This window comes from Gigantopelta aegis, chromosome 3 (assembly GCF_016097555.1).
Source record: "Gigantopelta aegis isolate Gae_Host chromosome 3, Gae_host_genome, whole genome shotgun sequence".
Lineage (NCBI taxonomy): Eukaryota > Metazoa > Mollusca > Gastropoda > Neomphalida > Peltospiridae > Gigantopelta > Gigantopelta aegis.
Window position 1 is genome coordinate 53,845,718 of NC_054701.1, and position 18,835 is coordinate 53,864,552.

Genomic DNA, 18,835 nt, shown 5'->3' on the forward strand with positions numbered 1-18,835 from the left:
AAAACACACACACACAGACACATAAACAAAACACAATACACATATACACATACACACAGAAAACACAACACAGCACACGCAGACAGAAAAAACACAACACAACACAACACACATACACACAAATACAACGCAACCACACACACACGCGCATACTCATACGCACGCGCACACACACACACACACACACACACACACACTCACACATACACACACACAGATACACACACAAGCATCTTATTGTTAGTGGTTGCCATCATCTAAGGGTCATTATTTATATTTCACAGTAGGATTGTCCCTAATAATAATAATAATAATAATAATAATACGCGTTCTGAGAGTATTGCTAAAGCAATACATGTCCGCTACCGGACCGAAACATGTTTCGTATCTCCTAAGTACAAGGGTCATATCTCTACGAAAAATGAGTAAAGCTATACACAAATTTCAGCTCAGTATCTCAAGGCATTGTGAAAGAAAAAAACATGCGAAAAACAATTTTTTGCATATCCTAAATTCAACGGCCATAACTCTGTGTGGAAAATGGGTAAAACTTGCTCTGTAACAGTTCATGATAACGCTATACACAACATTGTAGCTCAGTATGTCAAGGCACTGAAAAGTACATCCGGAAAACAAATGTTCTTATCTCCTCTCTCTGACAAAACTGGGTAAATTGCCATGAAAGTCAAACTTGATCTGTAACAGTACACGATAAAGCTATACACAACATTTCAGCTTAATACCTCAATGCATTATGAAAATAACATCTGTAAAACTCTATGTGGGATAGACTGACTGACGGACGGACGCACAGACAGACTAAAACACACACAGACAGAAGGACGGGGGACTAAGACGAAACATATAGTCGCCATCCGGTCAGACCGATATGGGATTAATAATAATAATAATAATAAGAAGAAGAAGAAGAAGAAGAAGAAGAAGAAGAAGAAGAAGAAGAAGAAGAAGAAGAAGAAGAATGACATTTATCTGAATTGAGACAATAGAATCACATTTTAAAGACAATAGTATTCTTACCAGTAGTAGAAACGTCATCCACCATACAACCGTAGAACTCAAACTTGATGGCTATTTCACCACGTGGTGTCTGGTTGTTGAGGATATACACTCGGATGTAGCGATACGGGTCACTGCTCGACAGGGTTTGAGTGTGTTTTGCCGGTACAGAATATGGCGTTGCGATTGTTATCTGCCAAATTAAATGTTGTAAGTCTTTTTGTTGACTTAAAGGGACATTCCTGAGTTTGCTGCAATTTTTTAGATGTTGTCGACTAACAGAGACTTTTTAACGATTGTATTTACATATCAAATATATTTTAATGCATAAACTATTAGTGGCTGTACATGTATATTAAACGTGTTTCTGGTCGTTCTAATATTTAAATTTCATTTTATTTCGTAAACTATTTTTTTATTATTTGAAGACAAAATCCAGTTTGGGCTTCTTACAAATATTAAGACGACCAGAAACACATTGAATATACAGACACTGATATTCTAAACAAGAAAATATATTTAATATGCAAGTTTAATCGTAGAAATATTTTATTAGTCAGAAACATCTTACAATGCAGCAAACTCAGGAATGTCCCTTTAATTACTCGTATGCGATAAACCATTGACATAGATCTTAGTTATCATCACTTGATGGTTGATTAATTAAACATCCTCTATCTCTTGTGGATGTTTATTTCCAATACATGATTGAGAAAATCAGATTTGACCTATACTTCATCCAATGAAAGTTCTTAATTTTCAGTTTAATACCATTTTCTATGTACTCGTTCATAAAAATGGTATTAAACTGAAAGGAGTGTAGTATTTTATTTATTACCTGCCTATAATTATTGGTTAGAATTCATCAAAAAGTTAAAAAAACACACAAAAAACCCATTCAGATTTCGTGGCCCCATGGATTTAATTTAGCGAAAGAATACACCAGCTGGAGCTCACCTGCAGCTGACACGTCACACAGTACGGTGATAACTTCCACTAATAAAATAAAGTTCCTCTGGTAAAAGGTTTCCAAAGTGAAAGACCTGAACATATTTATAGAGAAGCTGGTGTTCAACCACAATCAAGGTTTATGACCCAGATTTGGATTTCACAAATAGTTTATTCGACGGTGGTTTTAAAACTACTTTGTGTTATTGAGAGTAAAATCATCCCTAAGTTCAGCCAGCCGTTTTTCGCTAACGTTTGCGAACTATTTTGACTGGTTTCCGAAGTGGTCATTCTTTTTAACATGAAGTGCATAAATCAGTCTGGCGGACATTTTTCTGCTCGGTTTGGCTGAACTCAGCACTGCTTTCAATAAGAAATGTACAAAATCGTACATCACATTGTGTTGACCCCATTCTCTCTTAATGTGCTGTGGGCCAATTGCGTTAGCGGTTATATCACAGCTTTGTCAAGGAAAACGGTATTTCACAATGTGACGTACGATTTTGCTATTAAACTCCGTTATCGCTCACAGGTATGTAATAAATAGTTTTACGAAATGATATAGTCCTACATTAACGGTGACAAAATTTAAATACATTTCAATATCAACTGTAAATATAAATATATTTAAAGCTGAACAGTTGTAACTGCTGTTTATTTTTAAACGTCTTTATTGCTCATTATTTAAAAAAAAACCCACCCTAAAACAACATGTTTAAATAAAACTAAATGATTTTGCTTTTACCTCTCTTTTTAAAATATTTTATTAAAGTTATGGGGCTACTAGAGTGTATACTCTGGTAGGCCTGTGGGCTACCATTGAAAAAACCCCTCACGGTAACACAACACAACATTTAAGAATTAACTAAATACACAAAACTGTCATACTGTTGGTCAATCTAATTAAAATTAGCTCCACTATTACATGTGGATCTAACACCAGCCAGTTGGAGCTCATGTCCACCAATCAAAACCTTACTTTCCTGCCAGTGATTTAAAAATAATTTGAAAACATTCCAAATTATCCTGAGGGTATACGACATGTTTCGTGTGAATTACGAATGCTTTAAAACATGTTTTATTTTATAAAATAAATAATTTGTAATGTAAAACTGAAGACTGATTTAGTTGGGGGTTTTTTATAAATAAATAAATAATTTTTAATGTAAAATTGAAGACTGATAACCCACCCCGTACGTATTGGTATGGTTCGCTGTACTGCGGCCACTAAAATAGACTCGCCCGATATTTTTAGAATTTGTATACTCCCAAATAACGTTATAAAAGGCGAAGTGTGATTGGTCAATATTTAAATTATTATTTACAGACGAAATGTTACCTGGACATTGGGGACTACGCAGTGTTGTTAGTTTTAAATCACTGGCAGGATTCTGCAAGTAAGGTTTTGATTGACTGTTAGTCTCCTACTACCAACTGTCGCACAGGAGTTGGCCAACTCCCTGATCTCACAACTTCTACAAGCTAGTCTGAAGGCCGATTTAAACAGGACAATGCCAGACCTCACACAGCTCGTGTGGTGCAACAGTTCTTCGCCGCAAACAACGTCAATGTTTTGCCATGGCCAGCCCGTTCACCTGACCTGTCACCGATAGAACATTTGTGGGATCATCTTGGCCAGCGAATTCGACGTCGTCTTAACCCTCCAATGAACAGGGATCAGTTGGTACAGACACTGAGGCAGGAGTGGATGGAAATACCTGATGTCGTCATTAGGCGCTTAACAAACTCTGTCCGACGTCGGGTCCATGTTTGCATACTTGCACATGGTGGACATACACGCTATTGAAAGATGTTCTTTGTGGTCAAATTTATTCACCTTCGTTATGAGTGGTCCTTTATGAAATCGCACATTTCACCACTAGTGCTGTTGTGCACTGTGATATTATCACTTTATGGGTTTTATTGAGTATACTCGTGTTTATTTATCGCCAAATTATTATACCTTCAAAATATAACATTTGCACCAACTTGTGTTTTGTGTTTTTAATACTTTGAAAAAATAATTGGTATACTTTCTTTTGATTGTCAGTTTATATATATATATATGTGTGTGTGTGTGTGTGTGTGTGTGTGTGTGTGTGTGTGTGTTAATCTATTTGCCAGCAACAAATTCACTTTTAATAAAGTGATTATATTTTAACAAACATCTTCATATTTGTCAGTATTTTGTTTAACCGTCTGTTGAATTACTTATACACATGTATTTAAAAGGAAACATATTGATAATGTCTTGTAGCAGTTGATAAATGAGACCTCACCCACTCCTTCCTTATTTTCCCGACATTTCTAATACCTTTGTTGTTTTGATCTTAAATTGTTTGAGTAGAAAGAAAGGAAGGGAATGTTTGTTTGACGATACCTGAGCACATTTTAGACTATGGATGTTTGGTGTCTAACAGTTGGTCGATGGACAGATGGAGAGAGGAAACCTGCTTCCGCCATATTGGTTATCACTACCAATGACTAGTTTGCTGTCCTGTCCACACATCTCAGCTATCTAGACTGTCCAGGTCAGAGGGTTAGTGATTAGTTGTTGGTGATTAGTTGTTAGTGATTAGTTGTTGGTGATTAGTTGTTGGTGATTAGTTGTTAGTGATTAGTTGTTGGTGGTTAGTTGTTAGTTGTTAGTGATTAGTTGTTGGTGGTTAGTTGTTAGTTGTTAGTGATTAGTTGTTGGTGATTAGTGAGAGAGAATTCGATTAGTGATCTTATACCTACCTAATGAATTGTAAAAACTGCCCTGGGTGGGAGCTGGTACACGAATTCGAACCCGTACCTACCAGCCTTAAGTTCAATGATCAAAGCAGACTGGGATCTTTTATACCAATATACCAGTCGTGGGGCGCTGGTTGGGACAACAGTTATATTTAACAAACAAGTTGGCAGCTTATTTTCCATTTGTTTCTTTTCTTTTATTTAGGATTAGTAACCATCATTAGAAGAGATTCAAGAAATGAATGGGAGCGGTATTTATAAATAATCTGGGCTGTCTGTCCAGGGCTGTGTGGATCCATTCAACTGACTGAGTTGTTTCTCGTTACAATCGGTGCACCACAACTGGTCAAAGGCAGTGGTATGTGTTTTCCTGTCTATGGGAACGTGCATATAAAATATCCCTTACTGCATTAGGAATATTAGCGGGTTTCCTCTGATGACTGTGTGTCAGCATTACGAAATGTTTGACATCCAATAGCCGATGATTAATTAATCAATGTGATATGGTGTCATTTTGTGATATAAGCTTGATATATCTTCTTTTTTAAAACATTGTCTTGTTTATCTTTAGTTGTCCATTAGTTTTGAAGTAAACAATGTATTCTAAAAATATGAAGACAAATAATATTGTACATACGATTTCTCCATCAATCCAGGCAAATCCATCATTGCTAAATTTCGTCATAATTTTTGTTACGAGGTTCGTGCTCGGCGATACTTCCATGTCTATTTTCTGTACCAGTGTGGCGTTGCCAAAGTACACTTGATAGTACCTCCCCTCCTTTAGTTTGCCATCTCTAACAAATGGCTTCCATCCTGAAAACGAAATTGTGAGTTTCTTTACAAACTACAATGAAACTAGAAACATAAAATGAAACTTTTAAAACCCCAGAGTGGACATTTAGTTATTTTGTATTTAAGTTAAATTTGAAGTTCCTTTTTACAATACAAAATACAATTTACAGCTTTTAAAGCAATTTTTGTACATTTCAAATGACATTTCAGACTCGGTTAAAACTATGAACTGTTTCTGTCTGAAAATCAAACACGGCTACACTTATTATGTTACACATTAATATAATTTTGTTGCATTTATTATACACATACTATTTGTTGTTAAGACTTTAAATCTAGAAACACACAATAAGGCGCACGCACGCACACACACATACGCGCGCACATACATACGCGAACACACAGTAAACTTCGAACAGCTTACAGAAGCACCGTAGCATCCAGTGCAGTTAGAGTTGTGGATAAGTGTAAATCTGTTCTTTTGGGGCAGCAGACCGGCCTAGGTGGCGCAGTGGTTAAGCCATCGGACATAAGACTGTAAGGTACAGGGTTCACACCCAAGTACCGGCTCCCACCCAGAGTGAGTTTTAACGACTCAATGGGTAGGTGTAAGGCCACTACACGTTCTTCTCTCTCACTAACCACTAACAATTAATAACACCAATTCCGCATTTGTAATAAATAAGTTCCATTCAGTGTTTGATCTTGTCAGTATATACTATAAAAAACATATCTGATAATAATCTATTAGTTTTTCATTATTTAGCTTAATGTTTAGTTGCGATTTATTATCTCACTAAGTAGTGAGGTCAAATATGATTGCCCCGTGATGGTGGATTCCAAGTCATTAGGACCTTTAGAAACGAATTATCCCCATGCATCTCGCGAAACGTCTGGCTAACTCCACCAGGGGGCCAAATCCACGATGGCTGTTGGCAGCCATGCTGGCAATCGAAAATCGCCGTAACTGTTAATATGTAATAGTAAACAATTTTTACAGCTTAGTCTATAACTATATATGCAGCTATTTGATACCTTCTATGAACCGTGATGATTTTTTGGCTAATAAGTAGGCCTATACATGGCTTCGTATTGAAAACTTACAAACAAGTCGAAATATGTATATGTGGATTATTTGTGCAATTAAATTTTTATAACAAAAAAAGAGAGTAAATTAAACAAATGTGTTAATTAGCAGCACAAATCATTTTAAGCCAACTGTCAAATACTATCAGAATAACAAGGCAGTTAATGATATCCACTGGCAGCGAAAATACATTAGTCTGTTAAAGGTGTAGTTGTGTTTTTATTGTTTAATTAGTAAATGATAGGATAGGTGAAGAGTGACTGCAGCTTTAGCTAAAATATACAACTAAATACATTCAAATAGTCTTCTACAACTTGTGATCAACGTTTTCATCTTGTAACGTCACGCGTACACACATGCGCATACTGTAATCTCACCGTGATGACTGATGCAAGGGTGTAACATTCATTTGAGAATGGTTAATACAGAACAACTTCCGCCATGGTGGTTGAGTTGGGGCATATCTGCGGGTATGACTTCGGACAATACATCACCACTTTGGCCCGCAGCTCAAATAGACAGGTGGTCAGAGGGGCCTCACCTGATCAATCGTCTGGTCACGTCAAGCTCAAGAGCAGACATAGCTTCCTTGTTAATATTGCCAAGAACAAACATTGTCTATAATACCATTTTTATATGCTGCTCTAGGAGCAGTGACTAGGGTCAATTGGGTAATTTATTTGTTGTTTTATTGCCCAAGTATATCAACCGTGTATATCTGGCAGCTTTATGTTCCTTTGTTGGATGGGGAGCATGGTTGATAAATCAAATAACCTTTATTATGGGTAAAAATAAAAAACAATACAACATTGTCTGATGGGTCACTGAAAAGGGTTCACACCGATGTTTCGGACTCTTTTTTTGTCTGATGAGGAGTCTATGACTGTATCGAGCTTGAAGTCTATCCAAAGTCTATCTTCGTTTGCTGTATAAAAGGGACTTGAAGGATTAGCCAGCGAAATGGTAACCATTGAACGAATGCTCAATCGTAGACTTGTCTGGTATCTTGAATCCCACAAATTGCTTACTAATGTGCAATGTGGGTTCAGATCTAGACGTAGCACGGTTGATCATCTTGTTAGATTTGAAACGTTTTGTAGGGAAGCTTTCATCCATAATTAGCACCTGGTATCAGTGTGTGTGTGCGGGGGGGGGGGGGGGGGGGGGGGGGGGGGGGGGGGGGGGGAGGCGGTTATTTGGAGAAAGCTTACAATACCGCGTGGAAGTATGGGATTTTAAACGACCTCTATGGCATGGGCCTTAAAGGTCGACTTCCAGTTTTTATTTCGCAATTTTTAAAAGAAAGATCTTTTAAAGTTCGGGTGGGGTCGACTTTGTCCGACATTCACCCACAGGAGATGGGTGTGTCTCAAGGTAGTATCCTGTCTGTAACTCTATTTTCTGTGAACATTAACAGCATCACCCAGTGTTTAACACCTGGCGTTGATTGCTCGTTATATGTCGATGATTTTCAGATTTGTTACAGATCGTCAATAGCTTTGTTTGGATAAACTTCATCAATGGGCAACTGACAATGGCTTTCGATTCCTGAAGGCAAAAACAGTTTGTATGCACATCTGCCAAAGAAAGGGGTCTCCACTTAGATCGACATTTGTTTTTGGACAAAAATCCAATTCCAGTTGTGGAGGAGACCAAATTTCTGGGGGTTATATTTGATAGCAAGTTATCTTTTGTGCCTCATCGTAAATATGTTAAAAAGAAGGGCTTAAACGCTATCAATATTTTAAAAGTTATTGGTAATACGGAATGGGGAGCAGACCGCAAGGTTATGCTCTGTCTGTATTGATCTCTAGTGAGGTCAAAACTTGATTATGGATGCATTGTGTATGGGTCGGCACGCATGTCTTACTTGCAGATACTAGATCCTATACACAACCAGCGACTTAGGCTTTGTCTTGGTGCATTTAGAACATCTCCTCTAGAGAGCTTGTACGTTGATGCACACGAACCTTGTTTGGGTGCTAGACGTGTAAAGCTTTCTCTGCAGTATGTCACCAAGATTAAATCATTACCAAAACATCCTACACATCAAACAGTGTTTAATAACAAATATATGAAGTTGTTTGATGCAAGGCCAAATGCTATTCGTATATTTGGTCTTCGCATTCAGCATTTTTTGTCGATTTCAAACATTGATTTAACTGACACTTTGGAAACTCCTTCATATTTTGTTTTACCACCTTGGTGTATTACACCACCTAAAATTGTGTTTGATCTGGCGCATCTGAAGAAATATCATACAGATGCTGTTGTGTATACAGATGGATCACAGGATGGGAATTATGTGGCTTGTGCTACAGTTTTTCCTTCAGACACAATACTTTCCATGAGACTGCCTGACTCGGCATCGATCTTCAGTGCTGAAGTTTGGGCAGACATTAAAGCCTTGGAAGAAATCAAGCATTCAATTGCATCCAAATGTATTATTTTTACTGACTCATTTTCGTGTCTCCAAACTTTACGCAATATGAAGCTGGGCCATCACTTAATTGGGATGGTGATACGAAAGTGCGTCTTTTTATTCATTTCCAATAAATATATTGTATTTTGATGGGCGCCCAGCCATGTTGGCATCAGGGGTAATGAAAAGCCAGATTCAGCTGCCAAGTTTGCTTTGGATTTTCCTCATGCCATGTATTGATTTTCCTCATGCCTTATACTGATTTTAAATATAGTATCAACCAATTTATCTTTTTGACTTGACAACATGATTGGGACGGTGCGATTGCGAACAAGCTTCATGCTATCAAGCCGGTCTTAGGAGTGGCAGTCCTCCTGTAGACAGTGCAGGAAGGATGAAATAGACTTGTGTCGTGCTCGCATCGGTCATACATACTTGACCCATTCATTTATCTTAAAGAAAGACCCTCCACCTCAGTGTAAGCATTTGTCAGCAACTCGAAAATATATATTTGGTCAAAGAAATGTGATGAAAGCATTTCGATTCCATCCAGATATTATATTACAATTTTTACGTGATACTGAATTTTATTCTAAATTTTAATTATATCTATCTGTAATATTTTTATTTTTACACAGTCCTTTACACTGTGTTTTTATTTCCCTGTTGAATTTTTATGTTGATGTTGATCATCACTTTGTTTTTCCATTACCATAGTTTGACACCCAATAGCCGATGTATTTTTCGTGCTGGGGTGTCGTTAAACATTTATTCATTCATTTATACAATTATTTACAATTTGCAGTTATATTTTACTTTAGTAATTTTCAAAACATGCTAACTAAACTTATCAACAAAATACACCTAAGATTTGACATAAAATTGTCATATTATTACAAATATTTATAGATTATCATATCAAAATGACCGCCCTTTTTGATAGATATTTTGAATGTTTGTCAACCCAATAGCTGACAGCATTACAAACAGTGGTAATGAGCTCCTTCAGCCCATAAACATCAGTTTTGACACCAATGTCATATTTTTAAGTGCTGTAGTTCTAAGATATACAGTTTTGATTATGAAGTGGTGGCCATTGTGAAACAAACGGCCACCATCTTGTTTGCACCAACTAGATAAAACGTCATCATATATTTTTATGAACTCGTGACTCCAGAGATTAATTTCAGCCATAGTGACAAATGTTATACTTCCAGCTCCCAAAACTATGGCTTTTTTTCAGCTTTTGCTGCAGGACTAAATCGTTTAAATACCACCCAGAATTAATTTTTAAAACATTTTGATTTCTGTACACACACACACACACACACACACATATACACACACATAGACATACACACACATACACACACACACAGACACATACACACACACAGACTACACACACACAACACACACACACACTACACACACACTACACACACTACACACACACTACACACCACACACACACACACAGACACACACACATACACTACACACACACATACACACAAACACAGACAGACACACACACACATACAGACACACAAACACAGACACACACACACACAGACACACACACACAGACACACACACACAGACACATACAGACACACACACACACACAGACACACACACAGACAGACACACACACACACAGACACACAAACACAGACACACACACACACAGACACACACACAGACACACACACAGACACATACACAGACAGACACACACACAGACACACATACACAGACAGACACACACACACAGACACACACACACACACACACACACACACACACAGACACACAAACACACGCACACAGACACACACACACATACACACACACACCATTATATATTATATGTTGTGCAATATAATTTGTAAAAATATTTAAAATTATAAAATGACAAAATGAATGTTCATGAATGGCTATTTACAAAATATCGAGTTCGTGTTGTTATGAGAAGCGATAAGTACCTGATGATCCTATTCTTCCTAGCTTGGCCTCTCCGCCAGGAATCGTTTCAGCTGACGCATCCAACTGACAGTCTTGTATGGCACCAGTCTCCATCCCCAACGCCGTGGTCACACACTGGAAATCTTCCCAGAAAATAAATTGTATTTGTAATTATATTTATATTTCCATGTAAAACAAAATACATATCAAATAGCAAATATCTGTTATTTTCAAAATGCTATTATACCGGTGATGCAGTACTGTTCTTTCTTTTCTGCTGTATATCGGGTGGCCCCCAAAACTGAAAACCTTACTGAATATGGGCATTTGCTATAATCAGTGAACATTTTAGATCTATAGGCCAAATATTGTTAAAATAGCAACACATTCGAAATGGTGCGTAAAACAAATGCGACGCTCATAGTACTTACTGCCATCGCATTTTTTAAATTACAATTTTGAATCATTTGCTATTTTATATAGTGTAGTAATGGGTGTGAAATATCAAAGTTACAGTCCCCATACCTTTTTTAATAATTCCATATTCAATCAATACCATTTCTGATGACATTGTTATTCACTCACCCGTTCCATTTGTTTCAACAAGGCCATGAATTTAACAATAGAAAACCGGCCTCGGTGGCGTCGTGGTTAGGCCATCGGTCTACAGGCTGGTAGGTAATGGGTTTGGATCCCAGTCGAGGCATGGGATTTTTAATCCAGATACCGACTTCAAACCCTGAGTGAGTGCTCCGCAAGGCTCAGTGGGTAGGTGTAAACCATTTGCACCGACCAGTGATCCATAACTGGTTCAACAAAGGCCATGGTGTGTGTCTCGTGCATTCTAATAAGACCATTTCTCGCTCCAGCCAGTGCACTACGACTGGTATATCAAAGGCCGTGATATGTGCTATCTTGTCTATGGGATGGTGCATATAAAAGATCCCTTGCTGTTAATCGAAAATAGTAGCTCATGAAGTGGCGACAGCTGGTTTCTTCTCTCAATATCTGTGTGGTCCTTAACCATGTGTCTGACGCCATGTAACCGTAAATAAAATGTGTTGAGTGCGTCGTTAAATAAAACATTTCTTTCTTTTTTAAGAATAGAAACAACACAATTATAGCGATGATTACGAATTTGTGTGTGTGCATGTATGTGTAAGTAATGTTATTTATACGATATTGAATGGGCTTCCATTTCATATCACATTTATGTCTCGAGTGAAATAATGTTTATTGTCAGGGGCTTTAGCGAGTGACAATGAAAAATATTTCACGAGTGGCATAAACAAGATACGAAATGGTAGCAGAACAGAACTTTATTACATTCATGCCGTTATGCAACGGCGTAGTAAGAGGAACATACATATTCTGATTTTGACAAGATGGTTTACAAAAGAATGCATATAATAGGAATACATTGCTTGGTACATATGTGAATAGAAATACAAATGTGTATTAACAATATATATATATACATGTATATATATATATATATATATATATATATATGTGTGTGTGTGTGTGTGTGTGTGTGTGTGTGTGTGTGTGTGTGTGTGTGTGTTAAACACATTCCTTGATGTCACAGAGTAGAGATATATTGTAAAGTATAATTATTCAGAATATTTCAGTTATAACTGTGTACGTTACCATTCTTGATATTACAATATATAGATATAAATATTTAGTGCATTTCAATTTTTATAAACGTGTATAATTAGATGTAAAAAAAATAAAGTTTCATAAAGACGTGAAATAATGTAATACGATTTCAAATGTATCAAGTATAATTGCATGTTGACCTTCAGTTTCATTAACTGGTTAAAGTATGGTAATTGTGGTGGTTGTTGGGTATTGTTGTTGTTATACTTGAAACATTATATTAATAAATTTAGCTAATTTTTAAGTGTGGTTATTTTTTACTGCTCATAAGTTCTCTAAATTTATATATATATATATATATATATATATATATATATATATATATATATATATATATATATATTTGGTCGGACATAATAATATGGACGTAAACATTCTTTCCGGGTATTATTGAAAAAAACTACATACAAATAAATAATGAAATTTGTCTCCTATATCGTTTTCATCGCAAATAATACAAAATATATCTTCTAACAGAACTGTATTTCAACGTCTAGTTTCAACAGGTAAATAATGTTTAGAAGTCCTAAATGTTATCATAAAGGTCCATAATTTTTCAGGAATAATATTAAGATAATTAAAAAGAATTAGTGGCTCTTTGAAACGTTCGTAGGTTTTACCTCTCGATGACTCTGAAATATTATGTTTCCATGTTTGTAAATACTGGTCATTTTGTCTTATGCTAATTTGTTGTGATAGCCATTTTACAGATAGAAAGGTTTATGATTGCCATAGGTGGTCTAAAATATTTTTAACAGCAGCAATCCAGTTATAGTTATTTCCATTGCTAATATGGTCTCTCATCATTGATTTGTATAATAATAGAGATAGTTTAGATTGTTTTCCCGAGATATCTCGTGCCCAATTACAAATTAATCTTTTGTGGATAGTCCACTCGACTGGCATTCTAAGAAGTTCACCATATAACATGAAAAATGGGGTCACTTTTTTTTTACAGGAAGAATATGTCTAATAAAATCGATTTGAACAGAGTTATAAATGTCGTTGTTCTCGTATCTCCATATTTCACAGCCATATAATAACACTGGCAGGACCATCAAGTCAAACATTTTGAGTTTACACTCTATTGATAGATGACGATATTTTGCTTTTGCCAGAATGAAATACATAGCCTTTGTCGCCTGTTGTTTAAGTCTAATCTTAGTATTTTTAAAGTCATTTTGGTTTAGTAAAAGTGGCATCTAAATATTTGTAATCTCTGACATTTTCAAGAGTAGTTTTTCCAATCTTAAAAGTATATTTATAATCTTTCGAATTTCCATTAAAAGTTAATACTTTTGTTTTTGTAGTATTTATTTTAAGTTTCCAAATGTTACAATATTGATAGAATATATTTGACGTGTGTTGTAAATTGGCTGTCACTTGTTGCTAGTAAAGCAGTATCATCAGCGTACAATAAGCAAAGAAGATGTATTCCAATGTTTAGTGGGTTATTTTTATTATCTGTGATGGAAGAAACGCCTTCACAACTGTGGTTAAGTAAATAGTTTTCTAGGTCATTTAAATGCAGGGAAAATAAAATCGGAGATACATTTTTACCATGACATACACCTTTGTGGCATGAGAATAATGGTGATTTATTGTTATTTACAAATATTAATGATTTTATTCCTTGATACTTTTGATAAATGATTCTAAAGAATTTACCATTTATATTATTTTCTAGTAACTTGTACCATAGATGTGCTCTTGGGATCATAACAAAAGCTTTTTCAAAATCAACAAACGCGCAATATAGTTTCTTTTTCCTTTTTTTTCAGGATATCAATTAGTGAATTTAGTGTAAATAAGTGATCTGTAGTCGAATAACCTCTACTGAAAGCAGCCTTGGCTTCGCTTATAACTTCGTTTTTTTTCAATAAAAATAGTTAACCGTTTATTTCAGGGATTCAAGGTATTTGCATCAGTTTTACCAGGGTCAACACAAACTCTCGCCACAAAAGACCTAGCAAAAGAAGAAAATGTTTTATTTAACGACACACTCAACACATTTTATTTATGGTTATATGGCGTCAGACATGTGGTTAAGGACCATACAGATATTGAGAGAGGAAACCCGCTGTCGGCACTTCATGGGCTACTCTTTTCGATTAGCAGCAAGGGATCTTTTATATGCACCATCTCACAGACAGGATAGTACATACCACGGCCTTTGTTACACCAGTTGTGAAGCACTGGCTGGAATGAGAAATAACCCAATGGGTCTACCGACGGGGATCGACCGTAGATCGACCGCGCATCAAGTGAACGCTTTACCACTGGGCTACGTCCCGCCCCCTAGCAACAGAGGCAATCCTAAAATTGTTACTTTGTGTCAAAGGACTCAGACATGAAGAAGTGAATACATTCGTTGAGGAGAGGATCATTGTACCTGAGCAAGGTGACAAGCCAGATGTCGCAATCCATGCGTCCCTACACAGGAGTAATGCCAACACATTTGCATCTCTGTATGAAGTGGTCAAAGACACTAAAGACAAAGAGAAGAAAACTATCCTGAAGGCAGACAAAAATGTCCTCCAACGGCTTGTTACTGCCTATGAAGCAGGTCGTCCAGTTGACTTGCCTGCTGTTTTAAAGCATGAGCTTCTGCCAGTTCCTGTATCACTTGCTGAAATTAATGGTACACTCCGCACTGGAAACAAGTCCGTACTGCCAGATAAGTTAACTAAAGACATAGTCTGTCCTGAAGCTATTGAACCTCACGACTCATCATCTTGTCTCATCATTGATGGACAAGCACTGGTGGTTGCTCTGGGAAAGCCTGACAATGCAGTGACATTTTGGGATTTGACCGACACATACGTAAGAGCAGTACTGAAGGCAGCTTCTAACTATTAACGGGTAGACGTTGTGTTCAACAGATATAGAGAAGAGACAATCAAGGGTGCTGCCAGGACACGACGCACGAAAGCAGCTCGGCCAATCAGGTCGTGATGTACCTCTTCCAAAACACTGGACAAACTTTCTGTTGCTCCCTGAATAAAGTTGATCTTGCACGTTTCCTGTCTGGGGAACTGTGTTCTCAGGCACCTGATGATAAGGAGATTGTAGTTGCCTTGGGATTCAGAGAGGAATTTGAGGTTTGGTCATCATAGACAACCATTGATTTGACTCAACTGAGAGCCACACATGAAGAAGCTGACAGTAGGTTGGTAGTACAGTTGTTGTGTCGTCAAGGGACATTGATGTTCTTGTGCTTTTGGTTTCCCAGTTCCCACGTGTACAATGTGAACACCTCTGGATGATGTCTGGTACCACCACGAAACGGCGATATATACCCATTGATGTGGTTTTCAACAACCTACCTAGAGATTCATCAACAATTTTGTTACCATTTCACGCATTAACCGGGTGCAACACCACGTCTTATATCGCATATCACACCAAAAGGTCATCATGGAAAGTCTTCAGAGAGCACCATTAATTGCCCATAAACTTGGGAATCGGTGGACTCACAGAGGAGACCATTCGATCTTCAGAAACGTTTGTCTGCAGAATATATGATGTGCAACAAAACAGACTCTGTTGATGCAGCAAGGCATATACTGTTCTCCAAGACTAGTAAACCAAAAGCAATGTCACCGATGTGATGCTCTCTGCTTCCATTTGATGCGAGTACACTATCAAGCAATGGTTTGGAGAAATGCTCACTGTGCCGTACCTGAGCTTCCTGCATCCACGGACATGGGATGGAAAAATCGTGATTCAGGGCTACAGCCCATTCTGATGTCAATGAGTCCGATCCCAGAAAGTTGTCTGGAAATGATTTCATGTTCATGCCAAAAGCAATGCAGGATGTATCGTTCCAAATGCCGCAAATCCGGGTTTCGATTGACAGCAATGTGTGCATATCAGCAAGAGAGTGATGACCAAACTCATTGTATGAATATGGTCTAGTCCAACAAAAAGTTTATTCTACCAGACTTCAGGATGAGGCATTTGTAAGTGAGACCTACTGCCCCGTTATGCTTGCATAAGCATCAAGAAGTATTTTGAGGTAAAGTTGGGAACCTTAGCATTGAGTATTGATACATGGATTGTTATGTAGTTCATTGGTAGCTAATTTACATAATTAAGTATCTGGATTATCACATTCTCGAACCCTCGAAACAGGTATAGACACTCATTTGTCATGTCTGCTTGAATAGTTACAGAGATATTGGAGAAAAATGATGTTTTTGCAATTGTGGCCTCTTTATTTGCATATTTCTTAGTATTGTGTACCACATATTACTTCAGAAATGTCTTAATTCTCTGACCCTCAAAACATAGGTATAGACACTTCATTTGTCATTTTTACCTGCCTGGTTACAGAGTTATTGCAGAAAATGGTTAAACAAGTGTCCAAAATTGGCAATTTGGTGGCCATTTTGTTTCTGCAGATTAAACGGTCAAAAACTCAAAATTTCGTTTGGGAACCAGGTTTATCAGATTCAGCATACCTGAATTATGCTAAAAAGTCTGGTTCCAAACTTTTACCCCCAAATGCTCCTTGATTCTTATATAGGGCCTTTTTCAGAAATCCCACTAGACTACTATTTATTACCCAGAATTGATCATAATTTATATCACTCTCGTTTGGTTGACGTTCTTGTAAGGTTGTAGTGCGCCAATCGATGACATCATCGTGACATTGAAGTGTTAGTCTCACTTCGCGCTCTAGTGGGATCTATCACTTTGATATATACCAAGATACACGAGGAGCAACCAGCCACACGAGGAGCTACCAACCACGTACACGTGGAGCCACCTGCCACGGACGCACGGACGCACAGAGAGACTGACAGAAAGATAGACATACAAAAGGATTGAGATAAAACCTAGTTCCCTCTGATTGGATCGGTAGGGCTCTAAGAAGTTCATTTAGATCGTCCAAGTACATGCATTTCTATGTGAAAAATCATTTTTTGCAGGACAATTTGGCAGCTATCTTTGCAAACTGTGCTAAATTTGATACTTGTATTACCATTTGCATGATTTCACTGTATAACTGCAGAACAGAACAGAACAGAACTTTATTACGCTCAGGCCGTTACACAACGGCATATGAGGAACATGATACATGAGCAGGTTAATTTTCTACACAGTTCATCAGTACTAACACCTAATCAAAACTATACCTACCCCAACCCTGTTTTTAGCTTAGTACACACATTTCATGAAAAGCCCTGTAATTAAAACTTGACAGCTGAATTACTGTTGTGATGATCTATATGTAGAAACAACAAGCCTAATAAAAATCAAGAAGTTGCCTTTTATAAATTAAGAAATGCATTAAAATAAAATATTATACAAACATAGATCTGTTCAAAAAGACTGTAACCGTACACAACTACACCTGACAGCTATGATTACAATAGTCAGGTGTAGTAATACAACATTACAGTCTCTTTCAAATTGGCTGGCTTTATATTGTAATCAATGGACTTTTTTCATTTATAAAAGGTAAAGTTTTGATATGTATTATGTCTGTTGTTTATATAGAGTAATAGGTAATCATACACTTTTTATGTTTTCATTCTAAGAGTTTTCATGACTTGCATCTAATATCATTTTGATCAGGACTTTCGTAACTTTCCTAGAAGTTTGACGATTTGAGGAAATTCCTGACCAAAAAAATAAAATAATGTGATAAACTTACTTGTTTTAGGTACTACAGTAACACTGTAAACAAGCTCAGACATCTCTCCTACAAAGTCATCAGTGCTCAAATAGTCATGCATTTTGAATGCTGCTTCTAGATTCGATACAACGTTGCTTCCTGTGATCCCAGCTGGAACTTTTTTTCCATTTGTTTTGAGAACAAGCGTGAAGCTCAAAACATCAGTGAAATAAAGTTTTTCTAGCTAAAATGTAAACAACATAAATAAGATAAATGAGCGCACAATTACGAATCAGTTATGATTATCTGAAATATTTTTATTGCATATTGTCAGTGAATATGTTTTAGTCATGTTGTTAAAAGAAAAAATCAGAAAATAAAAGTGAATTTAGTCTTGTATAAACGAGTTTCAAATAATTTTTTTCTTACGACAGAAATCTATAATTGTTCAGATGGCGTGGACGAACATTTGACAGGTTCTGAATGCCACTGACCGACTGTTCATTAAGCTGGCTAGGGTTAGTCCATGAGCCAGATGGCTTTGTTGGTGCCACTAGATGGGGGGTGGGTAGGATTC

The 18,835-nt window shown here is 36.9% G+C and overlaps 1 protein-coding gene across 1 annotated transcript in view; it reads right to left on the minus strand.

Moving 5' to 3' along the window:
- LOC121368242 overlaps window positions 1–18,835 on the minus strand; it is a 101,574-nt gene that overhangs the window by 13,409 nt on the left and 69,330 nt on the right. The window contains exons 20-23 of the mRNA XM_041492883.1: window positions 18,298–18,502; window positions 10,994–11,116; window positions 5,339–5,517; window positions 1,039–1,210 (exon numbers count right to left, since the gene is read on the minus strand). Coding sequence (XP_041348817.1) covers window positions 1,039–1,210; window positions 5,339–5,517; window positions 10,994–11,116; window positions 18,298–18,502 — 679 coding nt within the window. The remainder of the gene's footprint in view (window positions 1–1,038; window positions 1,211–5,338; window positions 5,518–10,993; window positions 11,117–18,297; window positions 18,503–18,835) is intronic.